The sequence below is a fragment of the Aulonocara stuartgranti genome (genome assembly GCF_965226115.1).
Source record: "Aulonocara stuartgranti genome assembly, chromosome: 22".
In the NCBI taxonomy this organism is placed as follows: Eukaryota; Metazoa; Chordata; class Actinopteri; order Cichliformes; family Cichlidae; genus Aulonocara; species Aulonocara stuartgranti.
The window spans coordinates 32864115-32889423 of NC_138957.1; the positions used below are offsets into that span (position 1 = coordinate 32864115).

General features: G+C 38.6%; 1 protein-coding gene and 1 long non-coding RNA gene across 3 annotated transcripts in view; one reads left to right on the forward strand and one right to left on the reverse strand.

Annotated features, from left to right (window-relative positions):
* LOC309699266 overlaps positions 1-25309 on the reverse strand; it is a 348161-nt gene that overhangs the window by 239599 nt on the left and 83253 nt on the right. The window lies entirely within an intron of this gene.
* Positions 4347-23362, forward strand: LOC309699209 (major histocompatibility complex class I-related gene protein-like). Of its 2 annotated transcripts, none has more exons than XM_082522135.1 (6): positions 4347-4550; positions 5964-6227; positions 10953-11231; positions 17403-17729; positions 19174-19278; positions 21302-23362. In XM_082522135.1, exons 1-6 carry the CDS (start codon positions 4493-4495, stop codon positions 21424-21426), a joined length of 1158 nt encoding a protein of 385 aa, XP_082378261.1. In that variant the 5' UTR covers positions 4347-4492; the 3' UTR covers positions 21427-23362. The 2 variants fall into 2 exon arrangements, with proteins under 2 accessions (XP_082378261.1, XP_082378260.1); XM_082522134.1 differs by having other exon boundaries at positions 4348-4550; positions 19171-19278.

Genomic DNA, 25309 nt, shown 5'->3' on the forward strand with positions numbered 1-25309 from the left:
ACAGGTAGAATCACATGACCTCATGAATGCAGTGGTGTTTATTTTATTTTGAGTTATCTTTCTAACAACACAGTTATCTTTTAAAGGACAAATCTTTGAGGCTAATTTTGTATTTAATGATTTTGAAGGTGAATGAAAGAAGCTGTGTGCAAACACTGCTGTACTGCTACATTTTATGGACAATTATAGTTTCACATTTCTATCAGTAAGTTTGACACAAGACACAAATAAGGAAACAGAAATTTGTGGTGCACTGTTACTTATAGTGTGTTCTAATAATCAAGACCAGGTGACCAGCACACACAGCATTATGGACGCTCGTGGTTTTCTCCAGTTTTAACATTATAACATATATTCTTTATAGTTCTACACTAAGTCTATGGATATCAATCCATTGGGTAGTTTTTATCCTTTATTTGTAGGTAAGGGGCCTCTCTGAAAAAGTTAGATATTCATAACTGATAATCAGTTATTTGCATGGGCAGCAAAGTGTCAAGCTTCAACAAAAGAAACAAAAAAACAAACTCAAATGCAGACTTGAATTGAGAAAACAGGAGCTACGATGAAAGCTGATCAGAACAAACTGCTGCCAAAAAAAGAATCTAGAAAAGAACAAAGACTATGGAGTCGACTACTGGGTCAAATCAAAGTCAAAACAGACAAACTGACAACTGTCAGAGGAAGAGACACGGCTGCATGCACACACAGAGCTGATTGGACACATGTGAAACCAGGGAGGAAAAGTAAAGCCATAAGAAGAAGAAGAAGAAGCTAAGAACGAGTTGTGTCTTTGTGGATCCAGATAGAGTGTACAATAGATCATATGACAGATGGAAGCAGGCAGGAGTCTCTGTGGGTTGTGATATTTGCAAATAATGTTGTGATCTGTAGTGAGAGCAAGTGGAAGAGAGCCTGGAGAGGTGGAGGTGTGCTCTGAGGAAAAGAGGAATGAAAGTCTGTTAAAGCACGACAGAATATACACGTGTGAATGAGTGGGAGGCAGGTAGAAAGAGGCAGAGTGGAGTGGGTGGAGACGAGTGTCAGGAGCATTCAGCAAGACTGAAAGAGAAGGTTTACAAACTGGCAGTGAGACATGCTATGAGGTATGGTTTGGAGACAGTGGCATTAACGAAAAGACAGGAGGCAGAGCTGAAGATGTTAAGATGTTCAGAATGGACAAAATTAAAAATGAATCCCTCAGAGGGGTAGCTCAGCTCAGGCAGGGCAGTTTGGAGATGAAGCTAAAGAGGCGAAGCTGAAATGGTTTGGACGTGTGCACCGGACGGATAGAGGATATTTTAAGATGAAGGATGTTAAATGTGAAGGTGCCAGGCCGGAGGAGAAGAGGAGCCTCATGGATGTAGTGAAGGACAAGCAGAGGGTTGGTGTGACAGAGAGGTGAGACTGAGGTAGATAATCTGCAGTTGTGCCCATAAGGAGAGGAACTGAAAGAGTTCGTCAGCGTTTTCCAAACAGTGTATTCTCCAACTTTTCTTTTAGCTTCAGCTGCTGGTGGATGGATGGATTTACATGATTTTATATTAATGTTTGTGATTAAAAGAATGATTTTACATGAACTGAACCCATGTGTTTTCATTTAGTGCATTCATGAGTTCAACATTTCCATTCGTGCAGTAGTTACTGATAATATATCTGTGTTTCTAAAGTTGCATTTAGTTTAGATTGTGCCATGATACATCCGTATCCAGCTGCTAATAAGCTGGTGATACTCACTCTGTTTTGAATTACAGATTTAGTTTTGATTTTCACATCTTCACAGTTCATGTCAGTTATTTTCTACTGCTGCAGCCATGTTTTTCATCTAACACTTGTTTCGCTGTCAGTGTTTCTTTTTCTCTTTATTGAATTTCTTGTTTATTCTCATCTTCTTTCTTTACCTGTTTTTCCTTTCTCATTATTATTTCTTTCATCCATTCTCACTCTCTGACTTTCCCATCCTCCCACTCTCCAGTTCCTCCTTCAGTGTCTCTCCTCCAGAGGACTTTCTCCTCTCCAGTCAGCTGCCACGCTACAGGTTTCTACCCAGCCGTGATGTTCTGGAGGAAAGATGGAAAGGAGATCGATGAAGTTGTGCCCCACAGAGAGATCCTCCCCAACAATGATGGGACCTTCCAGATGAGTGTTGATCTGAATGTTTTATCAGTTAGACCAGAAGACTGGAGCAGATACGAGTGTGTGTTTCAGGTCTCTGATTTCAAGAAGAACATTCTCACCAAAGTTTTTGTTTGGAATCCAAGAATTGCAGCTGTTACTACTGAATAACTAATGGAGATTCTAATAGACAAGAAGAAACAAATTCAGTGCTTGTATATATAAAGTTATAACTTTTTTTATTCCAAAAATGCAAGATATCAATGTTATTAGTATTCTTAAAATGAATCCAGTTTAAATTTCAGGTTCACAGTTTATACCAGGGGTGTCAAACTTATGACCCGTGAAACCAAACAAGCAGGAAAGATAAAGAAGAGATTAGCATGAAAACAACAAGACAGGGGTGGTTGTTACAAGGATAAGTGGAAAAGAATGGATGGATGTATTTCAATTAGTTCAATTAGTCAGTATTGTATAAAGAAATAACAAGTACTATTGTTGGGAAGCCTATCAGTGACACCTTGTGAAGTTAATCACAATCACTCGTTGCTCTTCCAGCTTAAGCAACACAGCAGCCAATTTAACTAGTGATTCTGAGCCTTACGGTGCACTGGACATTTCCTTCTGTGTGGTGGCCAGCATTGTTATGCTAGTCTAGGCAGTTTAATGAACATTCTTGTGTCTTTCTGAAGGTGTTATTAATTATTCACATTTACAAATTCTGTTTGCATTGTTGTCTAATTATTGTTGTCCCACCGGGAGGAGAAACTTGGGTCCAAAATGGGATCCTATTGGTGGCTCAGCTTGTTAATAAAGAGGGACAATTACTTACATACAACAAATTCCTTGCACTATATCATTTTCCAGTTGGTGGAATTCTCAGTGGTGCTTGGTGTCATTTCCTCAGATACTTTAATGTTATATAAAAACACTGACAGCTCAATATCTACCTCAGTCGCTCTCCCCGATCCAGCTGAGTCAGCAGTGGGAAAAATCTGCTTTTCCCAGGAACAATAAGAGAATATGTAGTTTATTCCAAGAAGATATCGTTTCTCTCCCATATATAATATCGTACTGAAATCGATATGTTTCGGATATCAACTGGAAGACAGTCTGGATGATCCCCCATAAATATCTAACTGTAAATAAGGTGAAGGAAGTTTAATTTCAAACTCTTCATGTTACCCAGCCAGTCACCACATTGTAAAATTTAAAAGAGACATAAATAATAATTGCACTTTCAGTGGGGATCATCCAGAAACTGTGACACATCTTTTTTGGTACTGTTCTTCTAGACAGAGATTCTGGAAGGAATTTAGCAGGTTTGTTTTTGTCCATATTTTAGGGGAGTTTACGATGGGAAAATGTTTTATTCTGTTTCTTTAAGTTCCCCAAGAAGAGCGATAAATGTTTTTTTTAATAAATTTGTTAATACTTTTTGCTAAATTTTTTATCCATAAATGTAAGTTTTCTGATAAAATATCATATTGCTGTCATTTTCTAAAGGATGTGGAATTGTACATAAAATCAATATCAGACTCCACCAACAAAAAGGCCCTCAAAACAATACAAATATGTGAATTTTTGCATGTATTCATATAATTATTTCTTTACCCCTGGTTTTGTGTGTTCATGTCCTTTTTTTTTGTATACTTCATCTGTTTGTATGTTTTGTACTCATTGTTTGTTCAATAAAGTTCATTAAAAAAAATCCCACTGACAGTGTATACAAAGTTTGACCATGGTTCAGAGGTTGCTCAGCAGAGAGTGATTTAACCCTTTCATGCATGAATTATGACAACCTTAATCAGTTTTTTTCATAAGTATTTTTATTCATCATTAGGCATGAAAAAAAGATTTTTGAACTTGATTTTTTTTTAAACATGTACTTTTCATGTTTTTACATGTCCACTTAAATGGACAACATATGTTTTGACTTATGATTTTGACAAATGAATGAATAATATACATTGTGTTGTCTTTATGTGCAAGTATACCATCAACACTGATACAAATACAAGAAAACAGCCTATGAATAGCTGTCCACTGTAGTGACCACTATGCGTGAAAGGGTTAAAATTGTGCTGATCAACGAGAGTGAAATGGACTGCTACGACTGGTCAGAATTAAGCACGTGAGAATGTTATAAACGTTACCGTTTTGTTTTTGTTTTTGTTTTTTTTAAAAAAAAGGAAAACACGTTCTGTCTTTTTTAACACTGGACGCTAGTCTTGATTTCGAGGACTTTTACTGTGAAAGAAAGGAACAGGAAGACGCTGTTTTTACACGTACGGTACATAAAACCTAACGGGTTTCTAGAATTGAACCGCTCAGCGAAAATTAACAGCAAAATTATTCTAGCAGTAATTACAGGATCACGATGAAGACAATATGTTTTTATTCATGTTGCTTCTTTTTTTATTCCACGTCATCTGCAGGTAAAAAGAAAATATTTTGAACTCATCTGACCCAGAGCAGGGCGTCAACTTTCGCTTTACTTTAAAGCTCTTTTTAGCCTGATTTTCACGAAAATAACTGCGGATAAAAACCTCACCAAAACGAATACCTTTTTTATTACTCACTGTGTGATAACGGAAACTACAGCTGTGTTTGATTATCGTCGACGGTAGCAAAGTCTTTATTGTATAACGTGGTATATTTCGTGCCATAACATATTTGCCCCGTTGAACAAGTGTTTAGAAGGTTTTTGGATCAATACGCACATTACACACATTTTTATAGATGTTGGTTTAATAATTTAATGTCGATGTTACAAACGCATGCAAAACAGATGCAAACCAGATGACCAGATTTGGTCAAACATCTTCGTCAGAGTAAAAAGAATGGGGTTAATTTTGTCGTTGTTTTGCTTTTCTCTTGTCACATAGACTAATTTCCTTTGACTCCAGCGCCAATAATGCTAACTGAATCAGTATTTATATCCTGGGTGAAGTATTTATATCCTGGGTAATGTAAGATATATATTAGATTCCAAGACAATGAGAATATTATATTTTTCATTGTTTCTACCCTATCTGAGTTATTGTGTTGAAGTATGGGGGAGTACATATGTGACTAATATGAAACCATTATATTTATTACAGAAGAGAGCGCTTAATTATGCATAATGTTAAATATAGAGAACACACTAATAGTTTGTTTATAAAATCGAAATTATTAAAACTAGAAGATATAGTGAAATTACAGAAATTAATTATTATGTTTAGGGCAAAAAATAAAACTACCTCTTAAGTTACAAAGTTTATTTGTATTGTGTTCAGAAAATGGGGATGGCAGAAGGAAATTTTATTTTAAGCATCGGTTTGCTCGAACCACACAAAGGCAAATGTGTCCAACAGTCATAGGCATAAGAAACTGGAATTCTCTCAATGATCATCTTAAGTGTTGTACAAATGTTTCTCAATTTAAAATCTGCTATAAGAATAAAATGATAAACCAGTATAAAGAAATAACAGAATTTAATTGTAGAATAAATTATCCTTTCAGCTTGATATTTGGTGGTATTGCTCATTGTTGAGTATATTGTTCTGTTTAGTTTGTTTTGTTATGTGCAGAATATTGTCAGAGTGTAATTTTGGTTACTTGTATTGTCACAGATAGGGGGGAGGTGTCAATAAGAATTTATTCTTCTTCCTTCCCCTTTTCATGCATGGAAACAGTGTTACTTTAATTGAAAGGAAGGTTGTGTATGGGAAATGAATTACTGGTGTACCTTGTGTGAAACAAACAAACAAACAAAAAAATCATACTGAACCAATCATGTTTCTGACATTTTCTCTGAATGTTTTATTTACTTTTATTTAACACTACAAAAATTGTTTATTCCACAGTGAAACACTCACTGCAGTATCTGGTCACTGCATCCTCTGGAGTCCCAAACATCCCAGAGTATATGGGTGCTATGATGCTTGATGACATTCAGCTGGGTTCCTGTGACAGCATCAACAAGACAGTAGAACCAAGACAGGACTGGGTGAAGAAGATGCTTGAAAACGAAACTGAGCTGTTGGAGATATTGACTCAGGAGTGCTTTCAGGGTTGGAAAAACTTGGGAAAGTATATTTCTAGTCTGAAGGAGCAGTTCCAGAGTGAAGGTGCAGTAATATATATTTTTAGAACAATTATGTCAATTGATAAGCAAAAAGAAAACAATTGATATAAAATTATTTTGTTAATTATCAGTTAAAGATTTTTGAAGTCTTATTTTTGTTTTCACCAACTGAATCATAAACCTTGTTAGTGTGAGCGTTCTTTAAAAAGGATGATGAAGCAATAGTTCAAGTTTTGCATAAAAAATAATTAGACAGTGACAGTGATATAGATTTTTCCTTTAAAAGCTTATATATATGTATATATATATATATATATATATATATATATATATATATATATATATATATATCATACATCCATTGGACGTAAAACTTACATCTTATTGCACCAGCATGCATCTGCTCTTATATAACTATCATTAGCTTACAGCTTTAAGTGTTTAAGTTATGTGCTGACTAAAAAGTTTGACATTTATTCATTTGTGTGAAAACTATAACTTTAATCTCAGCCAAACCGATTTACTCGGAAACAAATAAAACACTGAAAAAAGCCAAACAATAACGTTTTTAAGTTATCTAAGTGACTTATATATTGTTTAACCTGAGTAGCCAAAACCATGGAGGTCTGAAAACGATGCGCAGACTATTAAATTAGTCCAGGGGCGTTTTTAGCCCATTTTTGGAAGTGCTGAAGCACCCCCAAAGTGAATCAAAGCACCCCCAAAGATTTCTTACTTTTTTTTGGCAATATTTGCTGTTTGTGTCACACACTACTAAAAATATAAAAACCATACAGTACTTGGTTGAGACATAATGTTTTAACAACAAAAGTATAGATATCCCCCCCCAAAAGAAAAGGAAAAAAAAAAGGGTTTGTTCCAGCTCATCTCTCCCCTGCTCTTGCTCTAGCGCCCTTTCTGCCAGTAGCTGAGACGCAGTGGAGCAGAGGTGTAAGTGCCTGGCTTAAAACAGGACATTTTAGCTGCATTTAACCTTCAGTTACTCTTTATATAGTTTGGTAGGAGTCAGACCATGTTTCTTTTTTAGCTGAAAAACATTACACCAGGTAACCTGCAGTGTTGACAATGTGTTTTCCAACGATGTTTGCTACCCTACAATCTGTCCTACTCTGTAGTAAAATCAGCGACATTTGACCGTCCTGTTGCTCCCATTGAAATTTATACAGTCTATTTATAATCTAAAATTTAAAATTGTCCGTAGCCTGCTGTTGTTACCACTGTCCTGTTTGAAAGCTGCTTATTTTGTCATATGTGCATGTGCCAAGGTACTAACTAGATAACTGACTGGATGCCTATTAACCTTATAACTCCTGGTGTGTGTGTGTGTGTGTGTGTGTGTGTGTGTGTGTGTGTGTGTGTGTGTGCACAGAGAGACAGCCAGGTTCATAATGGATACAAGGAAGTTTTTTCAAAAAAAGGAGCCACGTTAAGGTAAAAGTTTAAGATCAAATGACCCGTCAAGGAATAGGATAATGTTGGATCAGTGTTTCAATATTTATATCTTTTATTAGATGTACATGTGGTTTGGTTATTTGCCTTTTGGTTGAAAGTACACTGCGAGACGACTTTTTATTAGAGATCTTAATAGTATTTTTTTTCATGTTAATGTAATTTTTTTTTCATCTAATTGAATACAATATATTTGTGTATGATTGTCAGGTTACGATATGTATTTTTTTTATTCCAATCCATTCTTCCTTTCATCATTTAAATAACCTTTATCAGATTTGATGGTTTTGTTACAGACTTTAAAAAAAGTGTTTTGCTTTTCTTTCATAAATGTGGGAATTAAATTGTGTTAAAATGTACAAAACAGTGACGTCATGTTTTATGACGAGGACCCAGGCACAGAGAGACTTGATGCATTTAAGAATCTTATGATTTAATAAAGAAATTTGCCGACTTGAACAATGATGGTAAAATTATGATAACTGATAATGGAGATGAAGACAACAGACAAAGAGGACAGGGAGGAACAGGGGTTTAAATGCACCAAGGAGACAGTCAGAGAGAACTCTGGACAACTGGAGACATTTAAGAATGCAGGGACTGACAGAGACAGGGAAGAAGTCTCATCATAAAGTTTACCTTGCCTGGCTGGGCAGCTCTCTGGGTGCTCAGCACCCCCAAAGCTCTGATCCTAGAATCACCCCTGAATTAGTTGTTGACGATTTTGATTGTCGACGTAATTGTGGCTGCCTTACTCTGGACAACTGTTTTTGTCATGTAATTGGATTGCACTTTGTCAGGCCTCTACCCTAAGACTTGACCAATTTGAGTGTCCCACCTGAAGGCTAGGCTTCTGCTGGTCTAGCCTTTATGGTCACTAAGGCACGTAAACCCCCTGACCGCGTTAAGGGGGCAATCCCTCGGGAAAACAGAAAAGCAAAAAAACAAAAAAAACAACAAATTAAATGAAACATTGCTCATCAGATTCTAACAATTAAAACAGAACATTTACCTTAATTGGATGGCCTAATTCAAGTAAATTTGCAAAATGAAGTAAGAATAAAATAAGACCTCTCAATATAGCCAATACTTACAAAACGGGTTGGTATAGTAAAAAAAACAACAACATAAACACCTGTTTATCGTGGTTTCATGGAAAATCAAATTAACAGAGAGACGTTAAACGCACCTCAGTGCCTGCCGTAGCTAAATGGGAGAAAGTACGTTCTTCGCAGCTGGTTGGTTAATAAATTGGATTTAACTTAACCACAATACTTTGACATGAGTTCTTTATAAACTTGAGTCTAACATGAAGGCAGTGGCAAGATGCGTCGCATGGATGTTTAGCTGGGGAGAGTGGGAGTTCTCTGCTGAGTGCTGTGTGAGCCTGCGCAAAAGCAGAGCATGGAGGCATAGAGCGAACGAGACGTGAAACCTATCATCTCATTTGTGCCTTTTCCAGCGGAATTTTCAGCTACTATAATAAATCTTGTTCATATTCAGTTTGTGGGTAATCTATTATTTTCTTTCTCAACTTTTAAAAGTTTGATTTAAAGGGGCAGGACATTTGTTTAAGGGGTCATTGCCCCCTCTTGCCCCAGCGTATAGCCGATGTTGTGCCAAAAAGTGATTGTCTGCCAAAAGCTGATTTCCAATGTTTCTGTGTATTTTTTATGTGTAATATCTTTACGTATGTTGATAAATAGACTTCGGTGAACATGGTTTACAAAGAAGTTATATATAGAATAAAAAATTATCTGTTTTTCAAGTAACTTTACAACTCTGTGTTATTGTACTTACATTTTAACCAATCCGGTCCTTTACCGCCACTTAAAATATTTTTACAGCACTATTGTAATATTTGCTGCCATTTCTGCTGTCCTCTTGGCCAGCTTACTCTTACAAAAGACATTTTTAATGTTAATGAGATTTTTTTTAACTGCATAAATAAAGGTTGTACAAAAGTCACTGCCAAAAACTGAATGCGCCTTCTACCTTGTTACACGAATGTTGTTTGTGGCTCAAGATGACTTTATGTCATCCATAAGCATTTGACATATGTTTCACATATTATAGCCCAACGAGTTACTTATAGCAGTTTAAATACAAGCAATCAGTTTTTGGCAAATACCGGAAATCAGTTTTTGGCAGACAATCACTTTTTGGCACAACACCGGCTCGGTGTTGCTGCTTTACCAGGTGTAACAATTAAGTTTAGCATCCAGGCATCCATGAAAATAGAATTTATTAAATTTAACGGAGTTCAAAGTTAGCAGGAAGTTTGCTCACTAGTTTCCACCTAAACATGATATAGCATGTTCTGACTGAGAGATTGGTGGAAAAAATGATAACGTACAGCTCTGCTATCACTTCCAACATAAATGAAGACAGAAATCTAAACAGCAGTGACGTTTGTAGGGTTCCTGAAGTTGCACTAGCTGGTATATAATGATGTGCTACGTGAGATAATCCATCCTCAATATGAGGTTAGTCATTACTATACTGAAACAACATGGGAATAGAGCAGCTGCGAGAGAATTCAACGTGAATAAATCGATGGTACGGAAGTAGAGGAAGCAAGAATGAGTTGAGTAAAGTTTGACTTATCTGACTGTTTTGTTTCGCTTAATTCGCCCTCAGTTTCTGTCAGTTGTCAGTTTCGATCTCTTGTTTTTCTTTTAATCTTGACACACCAAGCCTACTTTTACATGTTGCAGAATTCCATCACCTTCATATTCATATTTGATTACTTATTCTTTTTACCTCCGTTGTGGCTTTGTGTATATTTAGTTTAATATTTGTATCTCATGATTCATTCTTGTTATAGTTAGTATTTACTTTGTTGCGTGGTTTCTTTAGTTTATTAGAAGTTTAGGACTCTTTTCTGTGGTTTCTTGTGAATTTATTATATTAATTTCAGTTTCTGTTCTGGTTAGTGATGTACACGTTGCTTCTGCTTAGTTCACCTTTGTGTCCCAGCGTTGTCTGCATTTCTCCTTCCTTGTTCCCCTCTCTAGTTCTTCAGTCATCTATGTCGATTTAACCCTTGTTTCCTAATCTTGTTTTATTTTGGTAACTGTTATTCTTAGTTTCTTGTGTTACATTTACTTCCTCTGCCCAAATATTTATACTTTCCAACCATGCATCCCACGTGTGCTCTCCTCTCACTATCCCATGAGTGCGTTTGGGTCCACATCCTACCTGCCATGCATCATATCCATGACGCAGTGCACCCGTGACAATGTGCAATATTAAAATATTATACTGCTATCTCTCTTTTCTTTGTTTCTCTCTTCAGGTTTTCACATTTTACAGAACAGAGCCGTCTGTGAATGGGATGAAAAAACTGGAGAGGTGACTGGATTTTCAAAGTACGGTTATAATGGAGAAGACTTTGTTGAGTTTGATCTGAAGAGACTGACATGGATCGCACTGAAACCAGAAGCTGCTATTACTAAACAAAGATGGGATGCTGACAGTGGTAGAACAAAACACGGGGAAAACTTCTTCACTAACATTTACCCAGAGTGGATGAAGAAGTCTTTGTCCTATGGGAACAGCTCCCTGCAGAGAACAGGTAGAGTCACACAACCTGATGTGGTTTCATGGACGCAGTAGTGTTTATTTTGTGTTGCATGGTCTTCCAAGAAATACAGTTGTATGACAAAACATTTTGGGATTAATTTTGTATTTCATCATTTTGTTTACAAAAAACAATACAAGAACACATTATACATTTTCAAAAATTAAGAAAACCATGTGCAAGGGTAGTTGTAGATAATATAACATTTTAAAAGATTGTAATGAAATCAGTTTCACATTTTTTGTAGCTCATTCCATTTAAAGGCAGCAAAATATTTTAGTTTAGCGTAAACAAGAGGTACACCTAATGTTAAAATATACTGTGATGTGTTTTCAAATCCCAGTTATCTCTGTACAGAACTCTGGATCGGCTCTCGTTCAAGGGTTCAGAGTCTCTCGTCCTAGGAGTATTACCACTATAGGTACCACAATAGAAACTTATTTAAACAGATGGTGTTGGGAATTCACCCAGCAACTAACTACCTCAATCTGAATTTCCACCCTGCTGCCCCCTAGGTGACGCACCCTACTAGCAACCCTGAATAGGTATTATCAACAGCCAATCTAGGTACTAGTGGTAGAGATGAAGATGGAGGCTTGAATGGAGCCTGAGTGATGAGGGAGAGACAGAGATGGGGAGGAGGTGGATTGCACTAAGCCAGGGGTCGGCAACCTGCGGCTCTTTAGTCCTTATAGTGCAGCTACGCGTGGTTTGGGAAATTAAATTAGAAGTATTTAGCTGAAGTGTATTTTATTTATGTTAGTTCTTTTTTAACTTGTAGTTCTAAATTGGAAGATTATTGTGATATTGAAATATAAAAATAAAATTATATTCTATTATTTCTTCATCGCTCAAAATAAGTGTCACACTCGCAGAAGCCGGTGTACCCGCCGAAACGCCGTGCATTTATCGAGACTTTCAACCCCAGGTAGACCAATTATGGATCTTCGGATCCACATTATGTCAGCAGCTCCACCGTGAACTATGTTAAAAACAAACACCGCTCACGCCTCACAGATGACAGCTTACAGTCCTGCGTAAAGATAAAAGTGACTTAATACAGCCCCGATTTGCAGACGCTGTGCGCAGAGGTTCGGGAGCAGAAGTCCCATTGTAAGCATACCATGGCAGACCGACGATATTTGTATGAACACGCTTTTCAGCATCTCTTTATTGACCACACATGGTTGCTGTGAGCTGACACAACAGCAGAGAGAGCACAGACGTTAAGGCGGCGAGGCGTGATTGCGGGTGCCGCTCAGGTGTGTCCGACTCCCCTGCAGGTGCGCTGCGCACCACGCCCCGCCACACGCATTAACCTGATAAAATACATATTTAGGCAGAATTTTGCAAATATCTATTTTTCATCTTTTAGCAGCATAGAGCTTTTTTTCCAATTACTTTTTAAAAGTCAGGTCAAGGCTCCAAAATCCCAAAGGCGATATAAGGGTGACGGCTCACAACAGTTTTTGTTTGCTACATGGATCATTTTTAGTTCAGCTGGGTGTCTTTCCTTTTGTTATATTTCTTTAAGAGATCAAAATGTGTTAATTACATAAATAAAATGTAATTTTCTCTGTAGCACTTCATGGATTTCATAAACAACACACCTTAGTTGTTCACACAAAGCATAAAGGTAAAAAAAAAACAGTATATACAGTGTTATCTTCATTTTAGATGTCAAAAAGTATTTGCGGCTCCCAGTGTTTTCTTTTGCGTGGAAACCGGGTCCAAATGGCTCTTTGGGTCTTAAAGGTTGCTGACCCCTGCACTAAGCTGTCTGTACGGGAGACTGAAAGATGCGCAGTGAGATTTAAAGTACGAGGAGTGAGGACTGATTGGCCTGACAAAGGCCTGGAGAAAGATCATTGGTTTAAACCCACCATGTTACAATTAGCTTCACAGCGCGGGAAAGTGGAAGTTATGTAATGATTAGATTTGTCACTAACACATAGGAAGCAAATAGATGAGTACCTACCTTATTGAATTTCCGCATAAGCTTCATTACATTACTTCATTACTGAGCCTAAGAAGCTTCTGATAGTTTGAGTCCATTTGAGTTAATTGGTGACACAACTGTGGATGAAAATAAAGGCACACCCCAAACACAGAGCCTCTTTCTTTTACATCATGTGAAAATCAAGAGAAATCAACCAAGACATCAAGAAAAGAACTGCCAACCTCCACAAGTGTGACTCATCCTTAAATGCAATTTCCAGATGCCTGAAGGTCCCACGTTCATCCATTCAGACAATAATATGCAAAAAATATGGGAATGCACAATCATCATACTGCTTGGGAAGAAGACAGATTCTGAGTCTCAGAGAGGAAAGATTTTTGGTCGAAAAGTGTAAATCAACAGCAAAAGACCCTGTGGAGATGAAGGCTGAAGACAGTGTCAAAACAAGTCCTGTACCACCATGAGCTGAAAGGTTACTCTTGGAGGAGAAAGGCATTACTTCACAACCACTATAAAAAAGCCAGAATACAGTTTGCAAATGCACAGGGAGACATGTCCTGTGGTCTGACAAAACCATTGGCCAATGATAAACTGTATATTTGGAGGAAAAAGGGGGAAGCTTTGAAGCCTCAGAACACCACGCCAACTGTGAAGTATAGGGGTGGTAGCATCATGTTGTGGAGCTGTTTTGCTGCAAAAGGAACTCATGCACTTCACAAAGTAGATGGCATCCTGAGAAAAGAAAATTATTTGGACATATTGAAGCAACATCTAAAGACATCAGCCAGGAAGATGAAGCTTGGGCGCAAATGAGTCTTCCAAAACTAAATAAACTGACCCGCAAGGCCAGTAATGTTGTGGGGATGGAGCTGGACTCCCTTAGGATGGTGTCTGAGAGGCAGATGTTGTCCAAGATGAGGAGAATGCTGGATATTACCTCCGACCCACTCTATGGCATGCTGTCTAGTCACAGGAGCACGTTCAGTGAGAGACTGAGACTACTACAAAGCACCACTGAACGACACAGGAAATCATTCCTGCCCATGGCCATCTCCCTGTACAAGTCCTCCATCTAAAACACTGTAAGCACTGCAGTACAGTGTATTGCAGTGCAATACACACTCTACAATAAAATAGCAAATGACAAAGTTCACTGGTTAGAGTCAAATGTCAATGTTCTGCCTCTGTAATATTCTTTGTCAATATTCCTGATATTTACAACAACCTCTGTAATATTCTTGATTTTTCTAATTGAGCAGTTTGTATATATTAGTGCCATTTCTCAAATGTGTAAACTCTGTAACATATTGTATTATTTAATAGTTTAGTCCAGGGGTGGGCAAACTTTTTGGCTCAGGGGCCACGCTGAAGTTTAAAATTTACAAAACGGGCCAGGCCAGCACCAGATGCATACATATCAAACAAAAACATTAAGAAAGCATTATAGCGGCGGCAGTGATGACGACGGGGGAGCCGCGCGAGGGGCTGCTCCAGCCGGGAGCGGCGGCGGTGAAGGAGGAGCTGAGCGAGGAGACAGAGGTCCCCGTGCCAGGGGAGTCTGCCAGGGGAGCTGCATGGCATTTGCATTTGCTATCATGCCCCGCCAACTTAAATATGGTACTGGGTCCTGCATTGTGGTTGTTGTTGGTTGTGTTGTTATGTTGAGTTGGGAGCAGGAGAGCTGCAGCTCTGTGTGTCCGAATAAAGAGATGCTTCAAAGCATGACTGTTTGCCGTGGTCATTCACAAAGTACTTAATTAGAGTAACGCCACACTGCGTACCCCGCGAGACACACCAATCTTCGGCTGGCCGGAATAAAATGCCCAACGGGCCGGAGGTGGCCCGCGGGCTGTAGTTTGCCCACCCCTGGTTTAGTCTGTTACCGTTACTGTCTTGGAGCACCTGTAACCCACATAATTTCCTTAGGGATTGATAAAGTAATCTGATTCTGAAAAGGACAGTGACCCCAAGCATACCTCCAAATTAGCTACAAAGTGGCTTAAGGGCAACAAAAGTCATGGTACTTGAGTGGCCATCACAAAGCCCTGATCTCAGTGCCATAGAAAATTTGTGAGCGGCACTGAAAAGACAAATGCGACCAAGGAGGCCTACAAACCTGACCCAGTTACACCAGTTCTGTCAAGAGAAGTGGGCCAAGATGCCAGCAAACTATTATATAAAACCTTTGGAAGGACATTTGGCCCAAGTGAAACAGTTTCAGGACAATTCTACAAAATACTAAGGATGTGTGTATACTTCTGACTTTGATGAAAATAATAAAAAAATACCTAACAATTTTCTCTCTATTTATTCTGACATTTCACAAAAAACATGTTAATATTTATTGATCTAAAACCAAAAAGTTTACTGTATGTGTTTTTTTCAGAAGGATGTAAATGTCTGGTTTCAACTGTACATGTAATTGTACCTTGAGCTTTCCTGCTGCTCCGCTCCTCCCCTCTTACCAAGTTATGCCAGAGGACACAGAGCAGACACATTTGCTCACTAGTGCTGTCTAAAACCTGGTCAGCTTGAAGTTTTAGGAGGGAAAACAGAACAAACCACAGCAGAGAGCAAGTGATCAACACTTGCTTCCAGACGTTCTTGTTGCCAATTTTTAAAATATTTTTCACCGTACCATGTTATTGAATACAACAACAACTACTTCTGAACGTTAACTGTTTATCACCTCTTCAGACATTTTCACTTCAGACCACAGGAGAAACACACCTTTTCATCATTTCCAAGATTTATTGATGATTTCTTACATTAATTAGTTAAAATTCTTTTGAAAAAGAGTTTCCATATTGCAGTTTATTTAGGATTACATTTAGCTTAAAGAGTGCAGTGTTACATCTTAGTATAACTGCAAGAAACCTGGTAACTCTTTGACTTGAATAGCTTGTTCTGTTTTAAATTACAAATTCAATTTTGTTTTGATTTTCAGATGTTTGCTTTAGTTATAGTCACAATTATCTATGGAGCTTGGAAAGAAAGCGACTGGACTTCTTTAAGCTTCTTGAAGACGTTTCACCTCTCATCTAAAGAGCTCCTTTAGTTCTAAAACGAAATGGTATTAGTATTTAAATGCTAGTGGGGGTTGACCCCTAACCCACATGATTAGTCATGTGACTCATCGCATGACCCAAGTTGTGAAAAAAGGTGTGGGTCATGTAAGGACAAGAAACGCATTATTGGCTAAAACAAGCATTCAATATTTATTATTTACTGTTACTGATGCTCATGTTGGTTGCTTTTGTAGTTTCCTTACTGTGTTGTTTTCTTTTTGCTTGTTTTTTTCAGAAGGTGTTGAAGCAGATTTTCAGTGTCTTAACAGTGTAAAATCACTAACCAAATTATCGACTTGTGTTGGAGTAGCCCAAGCCACCATTCACTTTTTTTGCTTTTATACATTAAACACCTTTCTTTAACCTATCATGTGACCTATTGAGGCCACATGATGCAAGATGTGAGTAGGGGTTGAGGCACCTGGGACTGGATCTCCAAACTACATTGTAGATAACGGACAGTTGGTGTTGTAAGCCACCCCCTTTTTTCATCTGAAACCTCTGGTAATAATGACCCATAACTTTTTTTTTCACACTTTGGCTCATGTGACGAGGCACATAATCAATAGTGGGTCAATGACCGTCTTAAGGGACAGGGTTAAGGCCCCACAGTCATGACAATTTGCATATTAATGATCATGAAACTGACCTCACGGTCCATTGTTATTCAGTGGTGCTAGTTTCAGTTATTATGCAAATGTAGTTTTTTTGGGGAATCCTACAGTCAGCTAAGAATGTGAAAGTCACTTGGATGAGTGACAAAATGTTTCTCCCACTGAAAAAACTACATCCAGATGAACAGATAAACTTTTTGTGATTACTTTACCTCGATGATTGAGCGTGCATAGAGACATTTCCGCCATTTGGTTTCTCGGATGAGAGCTGAAACGTCTACAAGAAAGTTTCTTTCCAAGCTTCATAGACTATCATAACTTGGAAGCCTGAAAACCTACACAGAAAATCAGTCACAATTATTTTCCGCTGATACTATAATGTTTTATATGTAACACATACACTGTACATATACTCCTATTGAATTTCTTTTTCTTTGTTTTTCTTTGTATCCTCATCTGGTTTATTTTCTAATTGCTATTTCTTCCTTCCCCCTGCCTGCATTGCCTCCATCTGTCTCTACAGTTCTTCCCTCAGTGTCTCTTCTCCAGAAGACTCCCTCCTCTCCGGTCAGCTGCTACGCTACAGGTTTCTATCCTAAAAGAGTCATGATGTTTTGGAGGAAAGATGGAGAAGAGATCCATGAAGGTGTGGATCACAGAGAGATCCTCCCCAACGATGATGAGACCTTCCAGATGAATGTTGATCTGAATGTTTCATCAGTCAAACCTGAAGACTGGAGAAGATATGACTGTGTGTTTCAGCTCTCCAATAGTGAACAAGTCATCACCAAACTGGACAAAACAGTGATCAGAACAAACTGTGCAAAAACAATACTTTGCAATGATGGAGGTGAGAGAAACATTATGTTTGCTGATATTGTTAATGTAATGCTTGATTTGTTTATCCTACATTGGATCCCAGGAGGCATAGCTATTCATGTTGGGAATAACTCTTGTAGATCTTGATGGGGAAGAATTTCTTCTTTTTTCTTAAATTATTGTATATTACAATCATTTTCTCTCTCTTTCATTGTACATATAAGTTGTTACTGTTAATATTAGTAAGAAAAAAATCATAACCCCCTTAATGTGATATTAGAACTTCTACATTTGTCACCAAACTACATAAATCCATGACCAAAGGGGCAGAAACAACATAAGTAATCGATCAATCAAGTAAGAGCAACTCATTTATTTCCCATGACTGCTAAAACTGTGTATTGTCTATAATGTGGTGCTTCAATGTCCATCCACCCACTTACTTCCCCTTATTTGGGGCCAAGTTGTGGGGGACAGCAGACTAAGAAGGTCTGGCAGAGAAGTCAGACCTCCCTCCCTCTCCCTAGCCGCCTGCTCCACCTTATATGGGGGAACACCAAGGAATTCCCAGGCTAGCCAAGAGATGTAATCTCTCCAGGGTGTCGTGCCCTAGGGCCTCCATCTGGTGAGACATGCCTGGAACAGTTGCCAAACTACTTCAGCTGGCTCCTTTTAATGTGGACGAGTAGCTGCTCTCCTCTGAGCCCCTCTTGAATGGCTGACCTCCTCACCCCATCTCTAAGGGAGGGGCCAGGCCCTAGTTTCTGTCGCTTGCATTTGTATCTCATTCTTTCAGTCACTACCCAGAGCTTGTAACTATAGGTGCTCAGTTCTCTCTTCACCATGATGGACTGGTACAGCATCCGCATTACTGCAGATGCCGCCCCAATCCATCTGTCAATTTCTCACTCCCCTCACCCGTCACTTGTGAACAGTACCCTGATAGATTTAAACTCATCCACTTGGGGGAGTGATCCCCAAGGCCTCCACCTCTGACTGCCACACATTGCAGCCAACACCTATTTCCCCTGGGAGTGGTAGGCTTACAGGAGGGCTTCTGACTGTTTCTTTGATTCAGAGTATGTGAGGTGTTAAAACTTGTAAGAATACCCTTTTTAAAGTTTACACTTTATACCATGTAACTCTGATAGTGAACTTCTACATTTTAAAATTCAACACTGTCTCTAACGTGTGTCTAATAAAATCCTCAGTTTATTTATGGCTTTTCACTGAGGCATATGTTACTGAATGCAGTTAGAAGTGAAAACTAGAGCTCCCGCTAATGAGTTACATAGTTAGTAATATAATTTTAGTGCATTTGTCCTGCTTAATTGAAATATGTAGTGTAGATGAAACCTATAGGATGGATGTGTGATTTTATTATAATGTTTTAGGCAACTGTTGTTGTGATTTGGCGCTATGTAAATAAAACTGAACTGAATGTACTTTTTAAAATTTTGTTTTTTACTTAGTAGAGACGCCCGATGCCAGGATGACTGCTGTCATCACTGCAGTGGTTGCTGCAGTGGTTGTTCTTTCTGTGGCTGCTGTTGGATTTGTTGTTTACAAAAAGAAAAAAGGTAAGAGATTCAAATGAGCGCAGCTGGCATTCTGATACAGACTGTAAACCTGAACTCATCTGGCATTTTGAAATCCTTTTTTTATTTCAGAAAAACAGTGTACCTTGAAAGTAAACGTCTATATAGTGGTCCCTCTCTATAATGCGTTTCACCTTTTGTGGCCTCGCTGTTTCACTGATTTTCTTTGTGCAATTTTGCATACTTTCTTTTTTTTTGCGTCCTTATAAGGCTGCAGACCATTGTCAATCAATCTTGTGCTGTGTCTCCTGTACAGTACAGATTGTGTTCAACTTGTCAAATTTACATAATTCTTCGATCTCTACAGTGTGACTCTGAAGTGCTGTACTGTATGTATGTAAGTTTTCTCCCCAACAAACACAACAATGTCGCCAAACCTTTTTGCACCGTCAAAGGCACCTGCGGTAGCACTCAAAAAGAAAAGAAAAGGCAGAGGAAGATGCTAACCGTCGCACAAAAAGTTAGACTAATGGACATGCTAAAGGACGGTAGAAGTTACCGTATTTTTGGGACCATAAGGTGCACAGAATTATAAGGCGCATTAAGCGAAACAAAACTGTCAGATAAGTCAAACTTTACTCAACTGCATATAGAAGTCATTGAGTCCATGGACTCAAGTAGCTGCATCAATGCACTACGCAGACTTTTTGCTTTAAGAGGGCGTGTGAAGCAGCTGAGGTCAGACTGTGGTACAAACTTTGTTGGAGCATGTTCTGAATTAGGAATAAGACAAGATGATCAGAGTCAAGACAAGATCCTGAGATACCTCTACGAACACGGCTGTACATGAGAGTTCAACCCTCCACATGCCTCGCATATGGGAGGTGTGTAGGATTGGTGTAACCAGGAGGATACTGGACTCCATGTTGTCTCACGGTAAACACAGTTCCCTGACTCATGAAGTGCTCTGTACCTTGATGGCAGAGGTGTCTGCTATAATCAATGCAAGGCCATTAATCCCAGTCTCCTCCGATCCTTCTTCACCACTGCTGCTGACTCCTGCTATGATAGTAACGCAGAAACCTGGTGTACCACCTCCAGCTGGCGAGTTTGTTGGAAAAGAACTTTTGAAGTGCCAGTGGAGACGAATACAGGTACTTGCTGATGAATTCTGGACGCTCACCTTCCTGGCTCTTGAAAAGTAGTTTGGCTGGCTGTTTATCTATGTTCACACTCAGGGAGTTTAACACATAGAGAGAACAGTACATTATATATTTTTGAACATATAGCATAATGATAATACTAGTTATTGTAAACTTTACAAACCACCCAGCAGTATTCAAAGGAGCTTGCAAAGAAAAGCGTCTGGACTTCTTTAAGTTGCTTGAAAACGTTTCACCTCTCATCTGAGAAGCTTCTTCAGTTCTAAGGTCAAATGGTATAGTATAGTATAGTATAGTATAGCACGTATAGTGCATCTGCAGGTAAATGAACATCAAATCTCTAAGACAGACTGAAATCTGTATATTTATCACCCTTATGATAAAACCCATGTCAGCCATTGGTTTATGGACTTTGTATTTTGAAGCCTCAACATTTGCTTTATTGCTATTGCTACGTTGGTTTTTGTGAGCCTTTTGGGACCATATTAGAATCTGGAGTCGTGCACACTATTGTTTCATTTAGTGTGTATCCATAAGATTCGTACAGCAGATCCAAGTTGTGCCTTGAAAACAGGAAAGTCGTTTGCATAGAGGAGAACTTTAATAGCAGGCTTGTACAAAGTGAGGCTTTGTGCTCACATTTGCTGCAAACACTCGTTTTACCCTGTTTGATGCAGAATTCACTTGAAATCATGCAAGAACTGGACTTGTTTTTTATAATGTGTTCTTGTGAATTGATTGTGTATCGCGTATGTTTGATTTGACTTTCTGCAAGACAACAGTCGCCCGCTGGCCAAAAAGGTTTTCCAAATACCTCCACGTGATCTAGCCTTGATTTAGAAAAGAATAGCAAAAAAATCTGCACCTCCTGCTTCAGATGCAATTTGTGTTTCTGTGTTCAGAGGCAGCGGTGAGAGGGGAGACCTCGGATCATCCAGCTGGAGAGCCTGACCAGGAGGAGTCGAACATTAACTCAGCTCTTCCAGGGCACCCTGCAGACTCGGCTGCTGGCAACAGCGAGGGATGACGTGAACGCCAGTGAGCCAGCGAGTCAGACCTTCTGAGGACGGTTTCACTTTTCTCTCTTCCGTATAATTGACTCTTTCCTCTGTCTCTCAGCTCCTTGTCTCAGAGTGGGAGGGATTTGAAGCACAAAGGGAAGATGTCATGGTCCTGGGTCGAGCGACCCAGTGTTTGAGTTTTATGTATCTTTTGTATTCATTTGTGCCCTAGCTTAGCACATCTAGTTTATTTTGAGATTGCTATTTAGTCCTTTGTTCCTTAGTTGTCATCTCCCCCTGTACTAAGTCTCCCTGGTTCATGCGTCATGTCTGCGTGGTTATGTTTAGTTCATGTCATGTCTAATCTCCATGTTTCCTGTTTTACTTTGAAAGTCTGTATTCAATGTCAGTGTATTCAGTTTCACTTCTCCTGTCCCGTCGTTAGGTTCATGTGTGTCAGCTGTGCTCCCATGTGTGGCTACTTCCCCTGATCATCCCTCATGTGTATTTAGTCTCTGTGTTTCATACAGTCTGTGTCGTGTCGTCTGTGTCCGATATAGTGTTTTTTAATCAACAAAACTGTTTTTTAAATATTTTGCTGCATTTTGTATAAGTTCATACTCAAGTTTAAAACAACAACTACACTAAAACTATTCTGTTATACCTGTATGCAAAAAAAAATATTTCATAGTTCAGCAATACTGATCAATCTAATAAACTTAAACCTACACCATCCTCCCTATTCTGGTATTTTAAAGAGTACTTAGCATAAATGTTAAGCAACCTAACTAATAGGGTTCCAACTCCCAGCAACAAAAATAAATAAATAAAAAATAGGGAACCACCCCTCACGCTCCACCTCATGATGCTTAATCGATGTAATCAACCTTAATTTGATGCAGTGTGAAAAAAAATGCACAGAAATCAATTATTTTTCAAGAAATATTAAATAGATTCAACATCTTTCTTCAACAAAATTGCAGACTGCACAGATGGTACCTTCCCAAAGGAAAAAGTACTATAGCTTACTAGGGTATATATATTAGACTTAATAGTCACTATATACAGTAATGAACTTCTATTCATTTTACATCAAATTAAAACTTTGGGTGTCAGATAATTATTTGTTAAAAGCTAGACATTTTAAATGAGAATAAGAAAGAAAAGTATATCTTTGTGCCCCCTTTTCCCTGTTCATGCTCTATCGGCCCCCCTGGCTAAACTTTGCTAGATCCGCCCCTGCACAGTTACCAGCCGTCAGCTACGTAGAAAAAGATCCTTGAGTAGAAAGTAATATTAAATACATTCTAACAACAGCTGATCAACCTTAAACGTGCTTCTGTTGTTCAGCCGCTGGTTTCCTCTTTCTGGTGCAAAGTGGGCCAAAAGCAAACTAGAGACAAGGACTTGCGACAGAAAAGCCGATCAGCTGATCATTAAGCAGTTTCATGATTGAAGTAGCAGCAGGAGAGGCAGTCGCTTGTTAAGCTTAACGCAGGAATGCTTTACAAACATTCAGAGATGGACTTACACACTTGCTTTACTTCTCTCGGGATAACTTTGTCGGAGATGAAATGCCGGGTTGCTAGCGAAGCTCCAAATGCTATCCAGACCACCGACAGGTCCCGCATGCCACAGCCGCTCTATCACGTGATGCATACTGCTCCGACGTGCTAACGTTCTGAGGTGAGTTACAGCGTGTTGCAAGTTTTGTGAGGTGCTTTCCTGATATTTAATGGATTGGATTACATTTTTTATTTTTCTCCGATATCCGATCCAGTAATTTAGGTCAGTATCGGACTGATACCGATACGTAATATCGGATCGGTCCATCTCTAGTCTCCTTAGTTTATCAGTATCTGTTTCCCAGTTTAGTTTAGGTTCAGCTTAGTCACGGTGTTTCTGCTTTGTGTTGAGACCTGTCATCAGCCACAATAAAGGCTCGCTTTCAGTTTAAGTTTACTCCGGTCTACTCTCTTGTGTTCGCACCTGGGTCCACCACACACCAGGGGCGGAGCGGGGGGGTGGCTTACGGGGCTTAAGCCCGGGTTGTTTTGTCAGAAGCCCGGGGTATTTTGGAGTGTAATTTTTTCATAGTTAGATGCCTGGCTGACAACTGTATAAAACAAAAAGTACACACAATATTCGAAGCACATAGTGCACACTGTGGGAATTTACGACTGTGCGTGAATCCCCCCCTGATATTGGTATGATCCGAGCTCAGGCACTAAGCGACTGAGCGAGGGGGCGGGGGGAGCTGCTCCCCGTGAGTGCGCTGTTGGAGAGACGGAGCCAGCCATACTAAGGAGAGCTTAAGTTTGACCAGGTACCAAAGCAAATCATTCGTACCGTACAAATAATGTAAATATGACGGTGCATCACGAAAGATTGATATCAAACTGATCACTTGACCCATATTACGTTACTTGCTCTTCAAGTGAATCAACAAATGGCGAAATGAAAAGCCGAACAAATGCTATTTTTTAGAGAGTCTTAGCTTACGTGTGTTTATTTCATATTTTCAGTTCTTACCCTCCCCGACTAAATCGGTTTCAGTTATGTACTGAAATATAAGAATGGACATTAGAGGGTTCTTTCAAAGAAAAAACTCAGGTAAATGTTATTTTATATATTATGCTTACTATGTTGTTCAGTATATTTCTATGCAAAACAAGAGGGATTTCAGTACACAGCAGGATATTCACATTTGTAACCAGATATTTACACTTTAGGGAGAAAACATAAAACATTTTTACTGTACAACATCAATTTAGAGTAAACTTTTGTTTTAGATAAATATTGAAATATATTTTGAATTAGTTAAATGTCAGAATAAAGAGAGACAGAGCTGTCTATTTTTTATCACTTTCATTAAATTTAGGAGTACATATACACTAAGTTTATTGTTAATTAATAAGAAAACTCCAGACGATTCCATTCTGAGCTGAAGAAGCTTCTGATAGGTTAGTAGAGTCCATGTGAGTAAATTGGTAGCACAGCTGTGGATGCATATAAGGCAAAACACAGAGCCTGTTTCTTTGACATGGGAAAATCAAGAGATGTCAACCAAAACACCAGGAAAAGAATCGTGGAGCTCCATAAGTGTGGCTCAATTTGAATACAATTTGGTGCCATTTGCAATTAAAAAACACAGACAGTTTCTCTCTTTACTCTTAAAGTTAACAAATATGTTTTTATATTTATCAATCTAAAAAAATAAACATTTAGTCTGATTTGATGTTACAATTAAAAAAGTGTTTGTGTTTTGATCTGAAGAGTTTGTAAATATCTGGTTTCAACTGTATATTTGATGATTGTCAGCACAAAGAGGGAGAGAGAGGAGCAGAGAGGGAGAGAGAGGGAGATGGAGAATGAGGACAGAACAGAGATGAACAAGAGCAGGTGAGACATACATGTTAGTCAAATGGTTGCTTACTAAAAGTATCACTGTATCATAGGTACTCATGTATCTCGTACCTAGTGTTTCTTTTTAGGTTTGCTATTTTTCAAATTCTATATTTATTAAGTTCTGCAGGCTTGTTTGCACAACAAGGCTAAATAATTATATAAACTTTTCTCAATCTAAATATTGTACTTTGGTAGAATTAAATAAATAAGTGTAGTGCAGGTCTATGATGATTTTTAGTGCTACTATCATCTAGTTCTGATTGTGGTTATGTCTTGGTTAAGTCCTCAGTAATCCTGCTTTTGAACTGTTGTAGTCCTGTTTTAATTCTGGATCAGTTCTTGGTCTGGTTGAATTGGGGTTTAGTCCTCGTGTCTTGATACAGCCCCGACTTCGTTCTGTCTTGCTGCTCAATTAAAAAACTAGTTTAAGGTGTCCTGCATGTGTGATATATATATTTCCCTATATGAAGTCATTCTTTTTTGAACAAAACTCAAAACACA

Coding starts and splice junctions, on each gene's coding strand:
- LOC309699209 (XM_082522134.1), top strand. CDS start 4,493: ATGAAGACAATATGTTTTTATTCATGTTGCTTCTTTTTTTATTCCACG. Junction 4,551..5,963: donor TTATTCCACGTCATCTGCAG/GTAAAAAGAAAA, acceptor TTTATTCCACAG/TGAAACACTCACTGCAGTAT. Junction 11,232..17,402: donor CAGCTCCCTGCAGAGAACAG/GTAGAGTCACAC, acceptor CTGTCTCTACAG/TTCTTCCCTCAGTGTCTCTT.